Raw genomic sequence first — 20,826 nt, 5'->3', positions numbered from 1 at the left:
GTTTGTTTTTTTTATCAAACGTTGTGTTTATGAAGTCGAGGGAATGATTCCTTAATAACAGCCACTTACAATGTATGCACAAAAGTACGCATTGTTAAAATTTCGCGAGCAATCAAATGGAACAGTGTATGACCTGATGGATATTTCTGTACGTAAGTCAATCTGTAGATATTATATACAGATAAATATAAAATTTAGTTTTGTTATTGTTGACGTCTGTTGAAAACGTTATGGACATGATAGTACACTTAACTATAGTAATGTATGGATCATGTCACAAGTTAAAACCTCGCAAAGGTGATAAACAGTTCGTGTGCTACCAAACATTTGAGCATCAACCTTGTCTGTGAACGTTCAGAGCGTCTTTAGCACCAAAGCGAACACACGATTGAGAGACCAGCCGCTTTTATACAAGCTTTATCCAATTGGGAACTGTCGGCACTTTCCGTAAACGAGAAAATAAAAGTGCGGACGGTTCCCGATTGAAGCTTTATCTAGTCAGTCAGTATCCGATGTGCCATGGCATGGTTTCCTTGGTAAAACCTACTTACAAACAACTTTGACGGCCTCAAATGTCGCGTTCAGCCCTACGGCGTTGTAGCTTCTATCAGCGTAAAAGGCGACCATCATGTTGTTGGACTTCGACCACTCATCCCTGGGTAGTCTGCGGCCACAGATTGTAGCCAGTAGATCATCATCCGCGCTCGGACCATCGAAAATTCGGACACTGTCGTATTTACAGAGGAAGGAACCTTCCACCCCAAAGTCATTGAAATGGACCTTGATGACGTAACCTTCGGGGCCATGTATCCTCCAAACACACGTGGTGTTGTCGGCATAATTGTTCCCGGGGCCGAAGTTAGGGGTTTGTATGATTCCTGGACCAGTGTAGTTTATCCACTGGTCACAGCCATGAGGACCGGAGTCGTGTTTCACCTCTGTAGGTAGGCCAGCGGCTATCCAAAAGACGAAGATAAATATACCGGAAAATCTCTTTTTATACTAGTGAGAAGTTCATTATAAAATCCTTCCATTTATTAATAATCATCTTTATGATAACACCAATATTCTGTCTTACAAATAACGGCAGTATTAGGAAATTGAATACCGATTGTGAAGTGTGAACAGAGGTAAGAGCTGACATTGACTTTTGGGGAAATACTGTCTGTCTGACCGTTTGTTCTATCTCTTTGTCAATACGCTTTGCAAACGCTCTTTGATTGTTCGTAACACCTGCAATAACACCTTCTTAGCCTTATCATTCCACGTATAGTTCAGTAATATGTACTTTTATTTTATGAGATAGTATTTGGTTTAATATGTAAAAAGACAACAATATGATGATGAGAAAATCGTACGTAACAGTATAGAGAAACAAACTGTCATTATTATTATTAGGAAGAATGGCTCGTTTAAAATAGATTTAAATATGATGAACAACACACCATAATCAGTTAAATGCCTGGTAACTTACGAAAAAAGTCGACATTACAAACTAATTTCTTGTGTATACTCACCGTCAACTGCCTCCCAATGTATCATAAATCCCTTAAAACTCGTCTCATCGTCTGAGGAGAATTTGACCAGGGCATGGTCATTCGGAATGATGACCGGGTCAGGAACCGTCGACCCACAGTACTCATCTGCGAATTCATGGAACAACATTCAATCTTAATTTATTTGACATTACAGTTGACAGTAAATATATAGTAAGGTAAGATACTATTGACATGTAATTGCAGATAACAATCCCATTTAATAAAAACACAGACATACTTTTAACTTGAATAATTACTTACTTTAAAGGTAGATATTAATACAAATAAATAAGACCTCGGTAAATTGACTGTACATACCTTTAAAATAATGTGATCAAAGTAATAGGCCATTATTTCATTCCAGACATTTTCGATAACATGTTTATACTAATTGAATATATCATTGTTTTATGTCTTCAAATTCTTGTCAATCACAATTTACCGTAAAAAGCAATGAACATACGACTGTAAATAATATGTACAGATGTTACGTCAACTTTACTAATAAACAGAGAAAAAAAGAAAAAAATAATTGAATATGGGGGGGGGGGGGGGGGGGAGGTCCAGAGCCCTAGCTGTCTGGTGCTGCTGCTAGAACACTAACGTAGGGTTAATTTATGCAATTACACATGGTTATTCATTACAAAATGCAACGACAAGACCTAGAATCAAGCCGGGACCTCTGAACCATCTCTAACCATCTGAACTACGTGGTCGCCGTTCCGCTACAAATGTTTCAATACCTAGCCCTGAACTCGGTCTGTATATAGATATGTATGTAATTTGTGACAATGACAGCTGTTTTACAAACTCACTTATAAGGGATTGGCCTTTACCATTGTAGATAGTAAGTCGGTCTGTTTAAAGATATGTATGTAATTTGTGGCAATGACCGCTGTTTTACAAACACACCTTTACCATTGTAGATAGTAAGTCGATCTGTATATAGATATGTATGTAATTTGGAACAATGACCGCTGTTTTACAAACTCACCTATTAGGGAATGGCCTTTACCATTGTAGATAGTAAGTCGGTCTGTATATAGATATGTATGTAATTTGTAACAATGACCGCTGTTTTACAAACTCACCTATGAGGGAGTGGTCTTTACCATTGTAGATAGTAAGTCGGTCAGTGTCACAAACGGCACGACCTTCCTCGAGCTCAAAGTCGGGGTCAAATGTCAACTTGATAAACTAGAAAAAAGAGCTTAGTATTCATAAAATGTATACGCTTTCACCTATAATTCTTTCTTTCAAGATCCAATGTGTTTGTTTCAATCAATAATGTGTTATATAATGTTGCATTGCATATATCATGTCCTCACAACTTGTTACTTCTGTGGCTGTCACCGTTGTGCCTTTTTTTCGCGTGGCCCTGTAAGAGATACATGTATAACATATTTTATTTCATTTATCACCAGGAATTGCTGATAGCTCGTCTCCGGTCACGTGATATAACTACCTGCCCATCCGGAACATTGATGTCCCAGTGACACTCCGTATCATTTTCATACTCCAAATTGGGATCCAAGTAGTCCATGCTGCTGAAAGAACCGGATGTACCATTTTGCCATGCGCTGCTTCTACATCCGGATAACCCTGAACGATATGTATTAAATCATGTGACTAGTGCCCTACATTTGGAATGTTTAATTAGTTTATTACAGTATATGTGAACGCTTTAAGAACGATAAAGCTCCTTGTCGTTATAGCTCTTTTTCAAATTAATCACTCATGATGAATTTCTCCAGAAATGGAAGAGAGATGTGTACAATTATTCAAAATAAGATTTGTTTTAAATAGTTACCTTATCTATCTCGTTGATCGAACTCATACATTTGGTTGGGTAGACTACCAAATAAGTCGAAAATAATTTCTCATTTAAAGAGTCGACAGGCTACTATGTTACCATGGTTGTATGAATTCATGTCGGTGAGTCGAGATTTGTACATTACCTGTTTGTTTACCACAGTTGTCCTCATCCGACAGATCACCACAGTCGTTACTTCCGTCACAGACCCAATTTTTCGGGATACACGTGTTATCAGGACACTCGAACTCTGTGCCTTTGCACACACCTGTAACGTCATAAACACGTGACGTCATAGTCAATGTTCACATAAATTCACCACAACGTCGTAAGTTATATGGGAAACAAACTATGCAAAATTGTCGGAACCGTTATCGATTGAAACTCAAAATCATAGCAACGCATTTTATATATCAGTATATGTCTCAAACGTTTAAAAAATTATAATGAAAGTTTTATTTCTATTGCGAGGACCAATCACCACACAGGAACATTTATATGCATAATATAACGATTCAAGCTCTTTTTTCAGAATATAAAAACAACTGGATTTGTCAACTGGAATGTTGTGGCAGAACCACCAAGTTGCCTACCAGAAGCAGCGCAGTTCAATTCGTCGCTTGAATCTCCGCACTGATTGTGTCCGTCACAGATTCCAAGTTTGGGGACACACTGATTGTTGGCACACCTGTAGAAGTTTCCTCCACATCCGCCTGGTAGAATAATTGCATTAAATCATTACGAATTAACTCATATAGTAATTACAGTTTTAAGGCTTTGATGGCATAGAAAGTACATGGCTATAGTGGCACTACCTTAACTTTACAACTGAAAATCGTGTTTCGTAACATGTTTTTCGTTCATTCACCCACAGATAATTTTCAGCAACAATCAACTCATGTCATCATGAATGCAATTTATTAAATTGAGGTTAACCCGTAAATGTAGGAAATACTTAGATTGGATTGACTATATAATATGCATCATGACAAGTTTACTGCGTATCAATTCAAATTATGACGTAATCAGAAATGTCTATGGTATTTTGTAGTTGAATCTTACTGGAAGCCTGAACAAAGTCGTAGGTGAAGTTGAAGCCTCTTGCTTGACGGTGGCTGTTGGTCTCGAAGAATATGGACAGGTATCGATGTGACGATATCAACTCCACACTTGCATTTCCACAAAACTTTCCAATTATTGGCGAGCGTGAGCTCTTCCCATCATTCACTACCACGTAGTCATTGTCGCATCTAAGGGAGAAAGGTTATACATATGGAGGCCATATATGGAGGTCATTACCTGGATACAAGACACGTACATCTTTTCATGACTTAGCAAGAGGAAGATACAAAAACCTTTGCTCAATATAAATTATTCATTTGTAACTGTTAATGAGTACTGATATTACATTGTACCATAACAAGTATTCAATATTTCAACAATAAAGTAACAGCTTTGACAGCAGGTGATTTGGTATCCCCATCTACCAATCTCTACCTGCTAAAAAAATACAAAAATAAAACCGAAATGCTATAACAGTAGTGTGTATGCAAGTGCATGTATTCTATTATATAGCTAATCGTTATTTTGCATGCAAGCAGAGTTCGTTTACAGTACATGTCACAAGTGTTTTATTGTAGCTAACAGAAAAGATAAGGGAAACATACTCATTGTCCTCTTCTAAATCAAACCACAAAGCCCGGAGCCGAATAATTCTTCCGTGTGTGGCATGGATCCTCCAATGACATTGGATGTCATTCTCGTACACTGCCGCACTAAGGTTGGACGAAAAATGACCGTGGTTATGTGTCAGCTGAGCAGGGCCACCACAGCCGGAGTGCCCAGAATCTAACAGAAAATAGAACGGAAAATAAGTTTTAAACAAATCAGCGTCACCACATGAGGACAAAAACGAAATTCGTCGGAAAAGACAACAACTATCGAGGAGGTAAAAAAAGATGAGAACCTTGATACGTACCTGGTTCTACAGCAGAATAAGTATTTAACCAAGGGTTTCATTTGTTTCTGTTTGGGTCCTATTAACAACTAATGTCATTTAAGGACGTGACAAGTTTTGATGGTAGAGGAAAACTTGTTTACCCCGAGGAAAACTACCGGCCAGTACCTGACGACTGCCCAATGTAGGTCTCGAACCCGCGACCCGCACCAATGAAAACAAAAATCTCACAACTTGAGGTTGGTCCTTCCTAGATGATTCATATGTGAAACACCATTTTTGTATTCTTTAAATCATTCAAAAAATGTCCAAGGAGCAAGAAAAATCAACAAGACGCCGGCTTACCGAAATAGTTTCACACTCACACTAGGGTAAGTGGGCAATTAGCCTATAACGTTTTAGAAGAAATAGTCAAGACAAATACATTTCTTTGTCAATTTGTTATCTTAAAATCGTGTTAAGGATAGAAAGGACATACACAATTAATATTTTACTCATATTTAATTTAGATGCTTTGTTAAGTATAAAATATAATTTATGTAAATTGAAGATAATAACATGTGCTTTAAATCATTATATAATATGAGTGAAAAAATCCACTATAAGTACATTAATGAACAAACAAAAAATAAAAAAAAATACACAGGATAAAATTTATGTTTATGTTCAACTTTATACCGGCATCACTATATTGCTATGGTTCACTATTTGTATCACTATTTTAATATGATTCAATGTGCATTTGTATCACTACATTCAACATTCCTATTATTTTCCTCGATATTTCATAACAGCGGCCTCGGCTTTTAATGAATGGTACGGTTTTAATCATTTCAGATAAGAGGCACTTCAAATCAGCAGTGGACACTGTCGTCATATGTCTTTAGCTACGATACGGTTTTCTATGTTTATGGGAGATTGAAGGGACCATTGATGCTTTGCAATAATTGTTCTACATTACACACATACCCTGTATTGTCAGCTTGACATACATACTGAAACGTCTTGCTAGGGCATCTTACTATGAACACTTTTAAATCGCTTCGATTAAACGGATATGTTTTCTTCTCCGTTAATATATATATATTTAAGCATTGTATTCCGTATTTTCGTATTGCAGAGTTATCTGCTCTTGTGAGAAAGGTATTGATTGGTACTGTGAATCATGAAAAAAGTTTTGACGTACTATATTTTGCAAGACAATGACAAATGTTCTAGATAAGATAAACTACTTATACTCTATATATAAATCCCTGATAATATGATGATATAACCGTCCTTGTAATTCCTTTGCATACTATTTAGTGCAATATAAATGTGTCTGTTTAGGAAGTTTTCAGTTTGCGCAACACTAAAAAATAAACGAATATACCCCTCCACTCTGTTTGAAAAGTCAAGTTCCCTAAAAATCATCAATCTATAGTGAAACTTTTGTGTCAATATTTTTTTAATATTTATGATTATATAAAATAATAACAGAATTCAATCTCTTTTAACATACATGAAAAGTATTTTCAACCAGTGATACTACAATAGGATGTTTATGCATTTAATGCAATTTGTTCCCCATTGTATGTAACATCATACAACTCGTCCCGATTTTGTTGTATTTTTGTTGTTATCAAACATCATTATCATTATTATTCCAGCTGATCTAACGCTAGACATAATAAACGTTATCGACTTCATAATCTCATAAGATGAAGAAAAAACCATTAAGATAAATATTTATGAAATGATAACCAAATAAGTTTCAAGTTCGAAAAGTTGTGAACATTGTAACGGGCTTATCGCACAGGGCAAATTGTTCAAGGGCGAGCTAGGGATAATGTGTATGTCGGACACATGCGTTAGCACGCAGTCGTTACATTTACTCAATAGTTTTACCTACCCTTGACACACTGAGATAAGGTAAAGTTACGTGATACCGTCAGCATGAAATACTATATCGAGTTTCCAAAAAATGTCTGTTCACATTAAGAAATAAATAGACGTTTCTTCATTTTTGTCAACCCTTTTTGGCATCTAAAGAACAAGTTAATTAAGTTTTAGAGTATATTTACATTTTCGCTTTTTTAAACTAATTATTATGAAAAACAAACTAGCAATACTGCTTTCATTATTGAACAAAAAAAATAAGCATTTCCCCTTTTTGAAAGATACGTTAGAATAATGTGAATGCATTAAATCGATATATGGATTCGAAAACATCAAATCATTAACAATACAAATTATCATAAATCACTAGCTTAACTTCAAAAGCTAGATCAGTTGTCTAGTAAACGGGTCGCGTTTATTTAAACACATCTTTAGATATTTTCGTCTAAGGTCTTGGTATTGCACAAACTTTCCTGTTTACGACAAAAAGTCATATGTTTTGCAGAAATCTCTTACCTTTCAAGCATATCTGATTTTTCATCCGATATATTTAATGAGAAAGTGATGGTTTTCCTTCTGCTTTGGTGTAAGTTCCTGTTTTTTATATTTTATTTTATCAAATTTGAATTTCATATCTGTATATTTACAAAATGGTAAATTTTCATCGTCTTACTTAACACTCATATGCCCAAATGTAACATATACATGGCAGGAATTTTTCTTTGCTACTAGACCTCCTATTTGTTTTATTATTTCGGATTAAAATGAGATCGCAAACATGCCAATATAATGCTCTATGTTTAAAAAGGGTTTCCTTGTTGAAAATTTTAAAATTGGATAAATGTGAAAATGACACCTCCAAAATTATATATGTCTAAAATTTGTAAATGAATGTATCTTTCTATTAAATGTATTACATAGCACATGCCATTTAAGTAGGCAATAGACGAGGAGGGGGTACGTTTCTCTTGTAGACAAAATATACCGAGAAAATACCAAAATACCATGCGAAATAAGAGATATTATATAATAAACTCATTTTAAAAAGGCTGAATATATCTGTGTGAAGTACGAGAAATATCGAGGAATTTGAAAACCGGTATAATACTTTGACATCTGAGATTGCCTACTTGAAGAAAAACCTATTTAAATGTTGAAACCTCATTTGAATGAGGTTTCAAATAAGAAATTGGATTTTGGTTTCAAAATTTGGTACCGTTGATGGACTTTCTTTCCAATAGTTTATTTCCACAATAGCTTTTCGTGTTAATACATGTGTTACGTTTGAAACCCTACCTTTATCAAATCTGGTTCATTGTACAATTCAAGGGATCACATGTTATTTCAAAGGACCACAGTTTTCTTGGTGTCACAATAACATATAATATCCATTACTTCATTGAAAGTACATGTATATAATTTTGTTTAGCAGCTCACCCCCACCACCACCACATTTAGTATAGTCTGGATAGTGTTTCCTGGGGCACATTTGACACCCGTCAAAAGATGAAAAATGTTACCTCCGTAGGTGCCCGACACTAGGAGACCTATACCGATGAGTAGAATAGCACCAGTCATGTTAGCAATCCTGGAAGAATGCCGGGTTATATCTTAAATTGGGCCAAACGAGATTAGACATATAAACCACGATGATGTTGCACACGGCGTTGGTTGGTTTTACATACCGTGTGCACAAAATGGCATTTATTATATCAAGGTCAATACTGATATGTGACGTATGAAATACACGAAAGTTGTTGTTAATTGTATACACATGGTTTCGTCCGTATATTTCACACGAGCAGCCTTTCTCTACCGAAATATTCGATTCCACACTTTATTGTTTATTTACGTATAGCAGTCATATAGAAATAAATATGCATGTGCGACCAATTGAATGTTGCCGTTTCTTCGATGTTACAAATAGCATTCCACATATTGGCGCTGAAAACCAACCAGACTTCTGCCAACGTCGACAATTGATAAATGCAAACACATATAGAAGGTGTATATAGTGTTGTATGTAAATGGTTAAAACATAAGAACACCTTAAAATAAGCCGTTCCTATTTTTTAAATTGTTGACACATTTGTGTCTGTAATCTCTTATGAAATTTTCCGTTAGGAAAAAACCAGTCTCAAGCTATTTTACTTCATGTGGATGTCAAATGACAATTTTATTATTTGGAAGGGGGCGGACTTGGTTTCAATAAGGGACAACGACGACGTAATAGTGAATATAATTAATCTCCATCTGTTTGCATATTAAACTACTATTACAGTACCGTAAAAGTTTTAAGTTTTAAGTTTGTTAAGAAAACGTTTCGTATCAAGTACTTATTTGCAGTAAGCAGAACAGCACAGAAACGAGAGGTCTTCGATTTTTCGAAATAAATAAAATTAATCCATTGAGTGAAATCAATCCGATATATAGATTACCAGATTTAAACAAACGGCATTTGATAGGCCACATCAACAGGTTTTCAATAAGATTCATATCAATAGCAACTGTTAATATACTTGTTATCACCCAAAGCATGATTGTATTATGCGACAAATGTGGAAATCCTTGCAGAATAAGGATTTGCTTGGTGCCTTCAACCTAGGGACATTTTTCTTTCTCCATCCTTCCTCGCGTTTTTGTTTTATAACGCATTATTTGGCAATATCTCGCTGCGGGCCTTTGTAGCTTAGTTTTCTCTGTTTCAACTTCAAATGAGCGTGTCGATAGGGAGTGGTTAGCTCATTGTCAGAATAATGTTAACAGAAGAAGTCTCTTGATACCTTTTCCTTGTTCAGGGAGGTCATCGAGTTGTGCCATCATATGTGGCGTGCTTGTAAAATTAAAATTAGCTTTGAGCTTTAAATTTTGGGACATGAAAGCGACCAAAATGTATTTGCTGCATCCGTTAAACATTTTAGCTACATTTATAATCTCTCATTTCTTGTTATTTCTAACGCCTTACTTGTAAATACCTCGCTGTTGGACAAGGTATTAAGCGTTAAACTAAGCAAGGAAAGTTTTGATGATGTTTCAGTTAAATGGCACTGTAAGTGGCCTCTGAGTTCCCTCGTCATGCGTGGACAACGTCTTCATATGACCTTTGCCAAACACTATTTGGCCGAAATCATAAGAAATAGGAAATTACATGTATTAGATAGTACGCCGTCTACAGCGTGACTACGGCTAGTTTCGGTGACACAATTTGCTGGTTTGATGTTTTCTATAACGAAATGCTCCCAGTCACTGACGAGAAAAATTGATAAACGATTACTGTCTGAAGCTGTGTTCATGTTCCCAACCGACGCAAGCAGGGCTATCATAACACCTATAAAAAAAATAAGTGCCGAGGGCACTTAGTAATACTGTGTATGAAGGATTCAAATAATGGAATAAAGGAGGTGGTATATCAGTACAGAATGGCAGTAAATAATAAAGAACATGTTGTTGAGTAAGGGTCATAATAGCCCATCCCTTTATCATAATTTTCAATAAAAATATATATAACAAGCAGAGTATTGCTAAAACAATTGAACCTTGTCTATTATTATGGTCCTTAATTTGTGTTTCAAATCGATGGAAATCCTTCAAGGAATGAAGCTGCTTCAGCGCAGACCATGATCTTTTGAAAAATAGTAACAGTGACCTTGACCAGACAACACTGCAAACCAAAATTGTCCCGTAAGATTATGGGAAAGTTAATTTACGATTAAATAAAAATAAATAAAAATCTATGTTTTATAGATAATATAAATAAATAATTATGATATTATTATTACAATTTGTTATTATCATGATTAATTAGACAAAAACAATAAAACGAGATTGTATTATTTCCAGTGCGTGTAATCACGGACTTTGCAAGTCCCTTGTGTATATCTCCTTCTCTCGATATTGTAACGAAGGTTAAAGACCTATATAATTATTCAGTTTCTGGTTAATGTGAATAATATGTATATACGGTTTTAATTTTTGATGTTCAATATGCTATATTCACGAAGCACTTGTATTATACTAATCGGGCCATTATCTAGAGACTGTATTGGGAAGCTATCTACAAACTCGTTAGACACAGCTGCTGTCGCATAGGGAAGCTATCTATAAACTCGTTAGGCACAGCTGTTGACGGCTACTTTAGTATCAGTCAACATTTTCTTTCACATGGAGACTTTCCATTGAAACAAAGAAAACACGAAGCCTACTTTATCAAGGACAGTTATCAAACAGTCGTTCAAGAAGTCGCGAGCATGAAACTACGCAATGATGGACAAGGGGAGAAAATTCTTACTCACACACTTTAGAGTATTGGAATACGAGGCGTAGTAATTTGAACCAAATATAATTCTGAACTTTCATTGATTAAAAATGCCACTGTTAAAGATCTTTACATATTTTCTTTGATTGATTTGTCTTGTACAGATATATTGTACCATATTATAGCATTGATCATATCATGAAATAATGAACACATTATCTATAGATCTTTCGCGGAAGGAGATAAAGTGTTGGTTGGGTTTTTTTGTGAAGAAATTATTCGGTCCAAGAAGCGTAGTAATCTGAGATTGATATAGTTCATGATGCTCACTGAAAAAACTCGCCTTTTCGTAAAATTTTAACATTTTTCTTTGATTTATTGATCGTTTCATATGTATTTCATCATTTTATAGCATTAATCATACCATGAAATAATCAACACAGCATTTAAAGATCTTCCGCGGAAGAAGAGAGTGTGTTGTTTGGTTTTGATTTGCCCAGGCTTGGCGAGGACCGCTATGAATGCTGTACACAGCATCCAATTACATTAAGTTTGCAATAGACCAAACTCAAAAGACTACATCCCTTCTAAAGTCAACAGCTGGTGAAGTTATACTGCATCAAATATACAGATGTAATGATATACGGAATTCTATTTTGAAAAAAGAGTCATCAGCGAAATTGCCTTTGATAATGTTAACATATGATTAAATAAATAATAGCCCTAAACAAAATCTTTAAATAATATAATTGCATAAATGCTGTTAGTGCAGTGATTTGCCCACATAATTCGATGGTATTGTGCACTTTGTGAAGAAAGCACCATTTTTTGTGTACATATAGATTATTGTATTGTGGATTTTTTCAGATATGGAGCCATCGCGAATTTTACCTCATAGCCGCCATTTTCCAAGATGGCCGCCAAGATGGCCTCCAAAAATGCATACTTTTATAAATACCCCATATATGTCAAAAATACACATACAAACTTAGAGTAAACAACTGCATATATTTTTCAGAACCCACACAATTGATTTATAATAGTTTTGGTCTTCTCATATGCTTCAAATTCAAGATGGCGACTTTAAATGGCCGCCAAAATGCTATTTTTGCGATAAATTTGCAACTATTTTAGTTCTAATTGTCATACAAAAAAATCACGCAATTATACATAATTCGATACCTGGATGGCATTCATGTTATAAAGATAAGTAACACTGTGTTTCAATGTAGCATGTGTTCAGTATGACGTCACCAAGATGGCCGCCATTATAAATGTACAAGAAAATGAAATAATCACAAGAGTTGTATTACTCAACCAAATTAGACCAGTAAGGTATCAAAATGACCGTTTTATAATCAGGAACACATGTTAATAGTAATATATTTAATCTGAAGCAGCAGATGAGAGACAACATCATTTGTATTTAATTTTGGTGTCAAAATGCTAGCTTTTCACCAATATTAACCAATATATTAACTATTGTTAATTGGGCAAAATGACATTATTACTACAGTTTTTAAGTATATCAAATATCTATTTCAATACTGATACTAGACTCATTCTTTGTTACTAATTGGCCATAAATAAAAAATAAATATACATCTAATATGTCAATTTCATATATGTTTCAGGTAGTAAACAGCGAAACAGCGATTCGTGATTTGAGAAGGTCCTGAATTCACCCTCGTCATATAAACAATGTCACAGAAATTCAAAGTAGCCGATACTACTGCAGCTTCCACAGCAGTGGCAGACTTAATCAATTGGGAACAGTGTGTTATTTGTCAAGACAGAAAAAATGAAGTTTTGCAATGTCCCGCCAATTTATTGAGAGCAGATGTTGGCAGCGGTTACAAGTCCTTGGCTGAAAATCTTGTAAAGTTTAGAGATCTCGGACAGCTGCCCAAAACCATTTCGTTGAGCGCACTGGATGATGGACAGGGAATTGCATCGACGATGCTTGATCACAAGGCCAAGTGGCACAAATCATGTGCCTTGCGCTACAATAATACAAAGTTGAAAAGAGCTTCCACTAAAAGAAAGACACCAGATGATGATTCTGGCAGCAGTAGTGTGATGGAAGGAGCCGCAAGAGTTAGAAGACGCTCATCATCGTGTGAATCTACTGAAGCCGTCTGTATTTTCTGCGGACAATCAAAGAATGATGGACTGCTACACCAAGTATTAACCATGGAAATGGATAGCCATGTAAGAGCCAGTGCAATACTAGTAGAGGACAATGAGCTATTGGGCAAGCTATCGTTAGGTGACATGGTTGCACTGGAACACAAGTACCATAAGAACTGTTTGAGTCGCCTGCACAATCGTGCGCGATCAGCAAAGAGAGACACACCGAACGATACAGATAATGACCGCACAGTGTCTGGAATTGTATTTGCAGAGTTGGTAATGTACATAGAAGACAAGCGCATGGAAGAAGGTACTGCTCCCGTTTTCAAGTTGACTAATCTTGCAGACATGTATGGGTCGAGGATAAAACAACTGGGAGGTGTAATCAACACAAAAGTACACACTACACGATTGAAGCTACGATTGCTAGCCCAATTTCCTGATCTGCAAGCACATTTAAAGGGTACAGATATTCTCCTGGCATTTCAAGATGACATTGGTCCTGCACTTGCCAAAGCATGTGAAAAAGACATGGACAATGATGCAGTGCATCTTGCACGTGCAGCACAGATCGTTCGCCGACATATATTTGATCAATCAACACCCTTCAATGGATCATTTCAGGAGAACTGCCAAGAGAACTCCGTGCCAAAGCTTCTACTAGCACTAGTTAATATGATTCTAGAGGGACCAAACATCAAAGATCAATCCCGTGAAGCCATGACACCAGCAGCTCTTTCAATTGCACAGCTGTTCAAATACCAAAGTAGGCCCACGCATAGACGTAAACAAAAGGATGCCGTGCAATATGTCAGACACAACACCGACCAGGAAACACCTCTTCCTATTTATGTTGGACTCATGTTACACGCACAAACCAGGAAGCGAGAGCTGGTCGACCGACTATTCAACCTCGGTCTCAGCATTCCATACGACAGAGTGCTCCGTCTTTCTGCAGATATGGGAAACAGTGTTTGCCAACGGTTTGAAAATGAACAGGTTGTCTGTCCACCAAGTCTGAGAGGCAAGGTATTTACTACAGCGGCAGTGGATAACATCGACCACAACCCCAGCTCCACCACTGCAAAAGATTCTTTCCATGGAACTGGTATCTCACTTATACAGCATGCCAATGCTGACGATGATGGTGTTGATCGTGGAATCGTTGTTATTGAAGGTGACTCTGTCTCCAAAACCATCAGTCACCTGCCACACTACTATACTGATGTGCCTCCAGTGGAATCAAGCATCAAAGGCACACCAATTCCAGCTACACGCCTGACATCACTTAAGCGGAACAACTTTCAGCAACATAGGGATGACGAGTATGGATGGATGGAGAATTCCAGAGTGGTTCTCGAGGGCACAGCAGAAGATACTCCACAGAACATCTCCTGGGCCGCATACCATGCGAATAAGCAACAACAAGATGAGCACCATATCACGCCAACATCCCTGCTACCACTGTTCCACGAGAGTGCTCACACAGTTGCGATGATACGACATTCAATGAATGTTGTGAAAATTGCCGTTGAACATCTGAATGAAGGACAAGTGCCTGTTCTCGTCTTCGACCAACCGTTGTATGCCATCGCCAAACAGATTCAATGGAAGTGGCCTGCACAATACTCAGAAGACAAGTTTGTGATTATGTTTGGTGGTCTCCACATTGAACTGGCTGCTCTCAAAACCGCAGGTGACTGGTTGCAAGGAAGTGGATGGCCGCAAGTGCTGGAACAGGCAGGAATTGCAACAGCTGGAACAGCTGATTCCTTTCTTCGAGCAACTCATATCACACGTACACGTCGAGCACACCAAGTTACAGCTGCTGCTCTGTACATCCTGCAACGTCGTGCTTTTGATCGCCACTGTCAGACACTCACAGAAACCGGACAGGACCTTCCCAGCTTTGACAACTGGTGTCACAATGCAGCGAAGAGCATTCCCCAGTTCCAATACTGGGCGACCGTGATGGCACTTGAAATTTGCATTCTGGTTTATGTGCGGTCATTACGGGAGGCAAACTTCACTATGTACTTGGACGCCCTAACAGAACTGATCCCGTGGTTCTTTGCATTGGACCATACGCATTACTCTCGGTGGATTGCTGTGCACTTGCTAGATATGTCGGAACTACATCTCAAGCATCCAGAAGTATACGCAGAATTCTGTGCGGGTCACTTCACAGTGCAAAAGAGCAAGAATGTATTCTCGGCTATTCCTATAGACCAGGCACATGAGCAGAACAATGCTTGTATCAAGGGAGACGGTGGCGCGGTTGGTTTGACTGACAATCCAAATGCCCTGCGTCGATGGATGGTGGCCGGACCCGAGGTTTCCAGAGTCATTGGTGAGTTTGACGATGCACAGCAATACAAGAAGAAGCAAACTGACACACGGCACCATGACCAAACAGCTGGAGTCCAGAAGGCATATGCGAAAGATGTGACCTCACTTGTGGCTGTGCTTGAGGAACTTGGAAACCCATTTGAAGAAGAAAGCAAGGATGACCTGATAGTGCTTGACACGAAGGAAATGGCAGCGCCTGCCGTAGTGGAAACTGTCCGAAATGCCCTGAAGATTGGAAAAGATCAGTTTGAATTATTTACGAAAGACCGCTTGATAGACCGATCCAAATCGCTCCATGATGTCATCAGCCGGAACAAGCTACCTCTATTCAACACACCCACCATCAAGCCTGTACCAAAAAGCAAGCAAGCTCTCACTACAATGAAGGGTGATATGGAGCTATTCTCACGAATGTACATTGGATGCCAGACGCGTGATGGGAATCTGGATGACTTTTTTCAACATGAGAACCGTGCTTATCCTCCATCATTATCAGAAGGAGGGAATCTTCGTCTTGGCAGCAAGAGCGATCTACTGAATTGCATGGAAGAACTTTCCAAGGCTAAATCAGATGCACCAGTTGTCACCAGTGTCATCCTGGATGGAGCAGCTATCGTACAAATGATGAAACCGGGCACCACAAGGACATTTGACGAATATGCCAATGTGATCTTCAAACCGTACATATCCTCACAGCTGCAGCGTGCCAGACGGCTGGACTTGGTATGGGACAGTTATGTGACAGACAGCCTCAAATCAACCGCCAGAGCAAAACGTGGAATGGGCGTTCGTAGACGCGTCGTTGGATCTGCCACGACACCAGCTAACTGGCAGAATTTCCTCCGAGTCGACAGCAACAAAACGGAGCTTTTCCAGTTCCTTTCGATGGTCCTCGTTGAATCGATCTTTGAGCATGGAAAAGAGCTAGTAGTCACTGTTGGCGAAAACGTTGAGAGCACTCCACTACAAGAGGACCTGGAATCACTTGGTCCATGCAATCATGAATAGTGCAGCGGCTAAGGACCATAATATGTATAATGAACGGGGGTTGAGTTATGACCGTTTAAAGATTTTGACATATTCCGTCATGGCGGCCATATTGGATTTGTGACGTACTTGTTTTAAAACAGAGAAAACCTCAACAACGAACAAATTATGCACTGTACGCAATTATCACTGGGGGAAAAAGAGAGTGCACTCCTGAGGTCATTGAATGCGACAACGATCTAGGAGCTTTAGATGATCTTCTGTGCGTTATGGGGAGTATGCAGTAACATAATACATGAGATAAACCAACATTGTAAAAAAAGAGGTTGACTTAAGTAATTGAGACAGATTGTTGCTTTTAAAATTGTTGTCCCACAATCTAATTAAAATTATATCTTCACATCGCTCCCGTTTACTGATATGTCGCGTTGAAGATCTAACAACATCCCATAAAGGGTCACGTCAGAGGTCAACATGAATGCATTATCGTATTTATAACAAGCCAATCAAAACGCGACATAACTCTTTCTTTCAACCAATCAGAAAGCAGGGCCTGTAGCATTTAATGCAGACACCTCGTAGCCCAAAATCCACTTTTTCGTCTGGTCCAGTGATAGTTTGAATATTGCGAAGTCTGTCATTGGTTAATTGCAGTTTCAGGTTGTTAAACTTTTTAACGACAACATCACCAGAAGAGGAAGTCTCTCTTATTTCAAAGCAAAATCCACAAATTGTACAAACGTTGTCTTGTAGATAGACACGGCGTGGTGTCATCGGCGCCGCCATTTTCGATGCTCATTTGACACCTCTCGGTCTTTTATCATAGCAAGTCTGTTCCGAAATCATTACATCATCACTTACAGAAATGCGTAAGCTCTCATCTGATTGGTTAATGCAAAGGTCGCCTGAACATGACCCTCTACGGGATGTTGTTAGATCTTCAATGCGACATATCAGTAAACGGGAGCGATGTGAAGATATAACTTTAATTAGATTGGTGGTCCTAGGTCATAGCCAGAACAGTCTATCACTAGTCTTAGTGCGCGGTCAAATTGATAATGTTAACAATCGTCATTGTATTATTAGCCCAGTCATACTACCCAAAATGAGGTCAAAGATCAAACTGAGTGTAGCAGAAAGCATTTATATTATCTTTTTTGTGTGTACACCACTTCCTAAAAAATCCATTTCTTAATAAGGCATATTGATAAAAGTGTCTGAACTCTCATCTCGTTCAATTATGACTGAACCGTAAAAAGGCACAGTCCATAGTTCTGACAATCTGAGTAAAATCATCTGGTATATGGCTCCGCCTGAACATCTGAATGTGCCGCGGCCAGGGTCACGTTCAAGCGACCTTAAGATGAACCAATCAGAGGCGCGCTGGCAAAAGTTTGCCAGCGAATCGGAATATCATGGTTGATAGATAAATAGCGAGGGGTATCGAACAGATTAGTTTTCCAAAAGATTTAACGAGTATTTATAAATATAAAGGTCACCTGAACGTGCCCCTGACCGCGGCACACGCAGATGTTCAGGCGTAGTAAGAAGTTAACGAAGCCATGTAACATGATTTTAATCAGATTGTAGTTTTGAACAACAGAAATGTTAATTTTTTCTATGGGTTTTATCCGACTACTGAATGATGAGAAATGTCGCCATAATACAATCTTGCAATGAATTAAATGGTAAACAGTCGTAAGACTTTTTAATTACATTTAAATTTCCATACCAAACATTCTGTACAATTGGGGGATAGAAAATATTTGATTTGATTAAATACAAATGTGAAAATGGTATTCAAAATTACTGATTTTTTATATTGCCACCATTTGTTCAGAGAAATATTGGCAATATAAAGGGATTTGGCAATAAATTGAGGGAAACGTATAAAGGAATTCTTAAGAAAAGCATAATTAAGTGATCTTGAAATATGTTGGCAGTAAGCGAGGTTGCAATTGAAATGACAGGCGTTATATCAAGGTGTTTTTGTACATGTGTTTCTATTGATGTTTGCTATGTCACAACATATTCACCAATAGGCCAGTTATGCTGTTCTCCAACAGCTCCTGTTTTTGTGGTGTTGGGGAGCAGCTGATCAAAGTTTGTTATGTGTTAGTGTAACGCCATGAAAAACTGTGGTCTTGTGAAATTAAATATGCTTACTCAAACAATGCAGTGAATCAGATTTGATAAAAGTGGGCTTTCAAACGTGCCTATGCTCGGATTTTTTTGAAACTGAACGCACATACTAACACATAAATCTATAATGAAAATAGAATACTTAAAATAGTGAATAAACAGTATACCATTTTGCAACCAAAATCAAATTACTTGATTGAGACAAGTAATTTAAGGTGTCAATTTTTATAATATATTTTCTGCAAGGGACGTATTTAGATAAATTTTCTACTGTACAATTATTTCTCACACTTCACAAAGATATGGGTAGCCTATTTAAAATATTGGTTTCGGCATCTGCTATAATGTATTGAAGTTTCAAAATGTCAATTTAGTAACAAATAGGGAACGAGTTGTTGTCTTATATTGTGGAATTTTCCTGTAATGTATGTTAAATGCGATAATACTGGTATGAAATAAGGCCATGATATGTACATACATAGTACACACACGGACATATCAAAAAGAAAAAAATACAACCTTGTCAACATATAAAAACGAAATCCAAACTTAAATTTGTACCAAAATGGGGAAAAAAAAGAAAATTGATAGGATCAATAAATAAAGAAAATATCAAATAAAAAAATATATAAAAACTGAAACTAAAACATAAGGGAAAACATCATTTCCCCCTTTAAAATAATTGATACATCCTGTAATACATGTGACATTCCGTATCCAGGAGAGTGCGTGAAATACCAGGTCTTAAGACGAAAAGATTCAAAGATATGATGAAATCAGCATGGCCCGTCTACTAGAATAGCCTACTAAGTTATGTCGGTGACTAGTTATAATTTGATACTGTATTTAGTTTTAGTATGATTTCTTCTTTTGTTTTCGAACGCATTTATAATTACATAGTGTACAAATACAGATACATGTATACTTCATTCACATTAGGCTGAGCTATCTTTTAAAAAAGAGGAAATTATTTTATACGTGATAAGATTTGGGCACTAAAACTTATTTGTAAATTGAAAAAGGATTTTTCGTCAATATTGTTATAATGTGCTAATGAAAGACATTGTTTGGTATTGAAGTGACAATATAACTGTACAATTTGTTTCTATGTGTTTTCTTTCCGTCTGAAGCATAGGAACACGAACGCCCAAAAAAGGTAAAATGAATTGAAACGCGGATTTATTTATTTGAGCAGACTAGTGTTCTTTTAAATATTAGCGAAGCTGACTTTAAATTAACCAATATGGTACCCTATTTCAATCTGACGATATCATGTACTACTACTTTAACTCGGGGTGTCAATGGTATGTAAAACTATTGCGAAAAAGTGTTAATGACCGCCTGTCAACGTTACACGATATACTTGTCTAATCTTTTTACACATAGTTAGCCCTAGAATAGTGGCCCTGACTGATAAGCCACAGTTACAAAGTCACACCTTTTGGAACTTGAAATATTTTAGACATCATTTCATAAATGTTTTTCTATATAGTTACTTGTTCATTTCCTGGGACTTTTAGTCTTTTATGTTATATTTTGTATAGCTTAAGGTCAGCCGAAATAGTAATAATGGTTCCTCCACTAACGTCCTATTGTGATATCACCCGTTTAGTATACGTCATGCGATGTAACAAAAGTGAGCTTTGTTATTAATCTATAACAGTTCATGATAGATTTGTTAACCTCTTTACAATATGATTATTTGATAGGAATATGACCTTTCCAAATGAAAATCGACTTAATTAAACCTATACTACAACAATAACAACGAATT

General features: G+C 37.1%; 1 protein-coding gene across 1 annotated transcript in view; it reads right to left on the bottom strand.

Annotated features, from left to right (window-relative positions):
• LOC110457820 (suppressor of tumorigenicity 14 protein homolog) overlaps nt 1–8,782 on the bottom strand; it is a 17,013-nt gene extending 8,231 nt beyond the window's left edge. Inside the window, exons 1-9 of the mRNA XM_021509247.1 lie at nt 8,707–8,782; nt 5,019–5,199; nt 4,414–4,601; nt 3,945–4,064; nt 3,497–3,619; nt 3,004–3,140; nt 2,630–2,735; nt 1,518–1,643; nt 552–956 (exon numbers count right to left, since the gene is read on the bottom strand). Of these exons, the coding sequence (XP_021364922.1) occupies nt 552–956; nt 1,518–1,643; nt 2,630–2,735; nt 3,004–3,140; nt 3,497–3,619; nt 3,945–4,064; nt 4,414–4,601; nt 5,019–5,199; nt 8,707–8,764 (1,444 nt within the window). The 5' untranslated portion in view covers nt 8,765–8,782. The remainder of the gene's footprint in view (nt 1–551; nt 957–1,517; nt 1,644–2,629; nt 2,736–3,003; nt 3,141–3,496; nt 3,620–3,944; nt 4,065–4,413; nt 4,602–5,018; nt 5,200–8,706) is intronic.
• Nucleotides 8,783–20,826: the final 12,044 nt, after the last annotated feature.

The sequence above is a fragment of the Mizuhopecten yessoensis genome, unplaced genomic scaffold (genome assembly GCF_002113885.1).
Source record: "Mizuhopecten yessoensis strain PY_sf001 unplaced genomic scaffold, ASM211388v2 scaffold9331, whole genome shotgun sequence".
Taxonomy (NCBI): domain Eukaryota; kingdom Metazoa; phylum Mollusca; class Bivalvia; order Pectinida; family Pectinidae; genus Mizuhopecten; species Mizuhopecten yessoensis.
The sequence above is the reverse complement of the archived record's forward strand: the minus strand, read 5'-3'. Positions and strand labels throughout refer to the sequence as shown.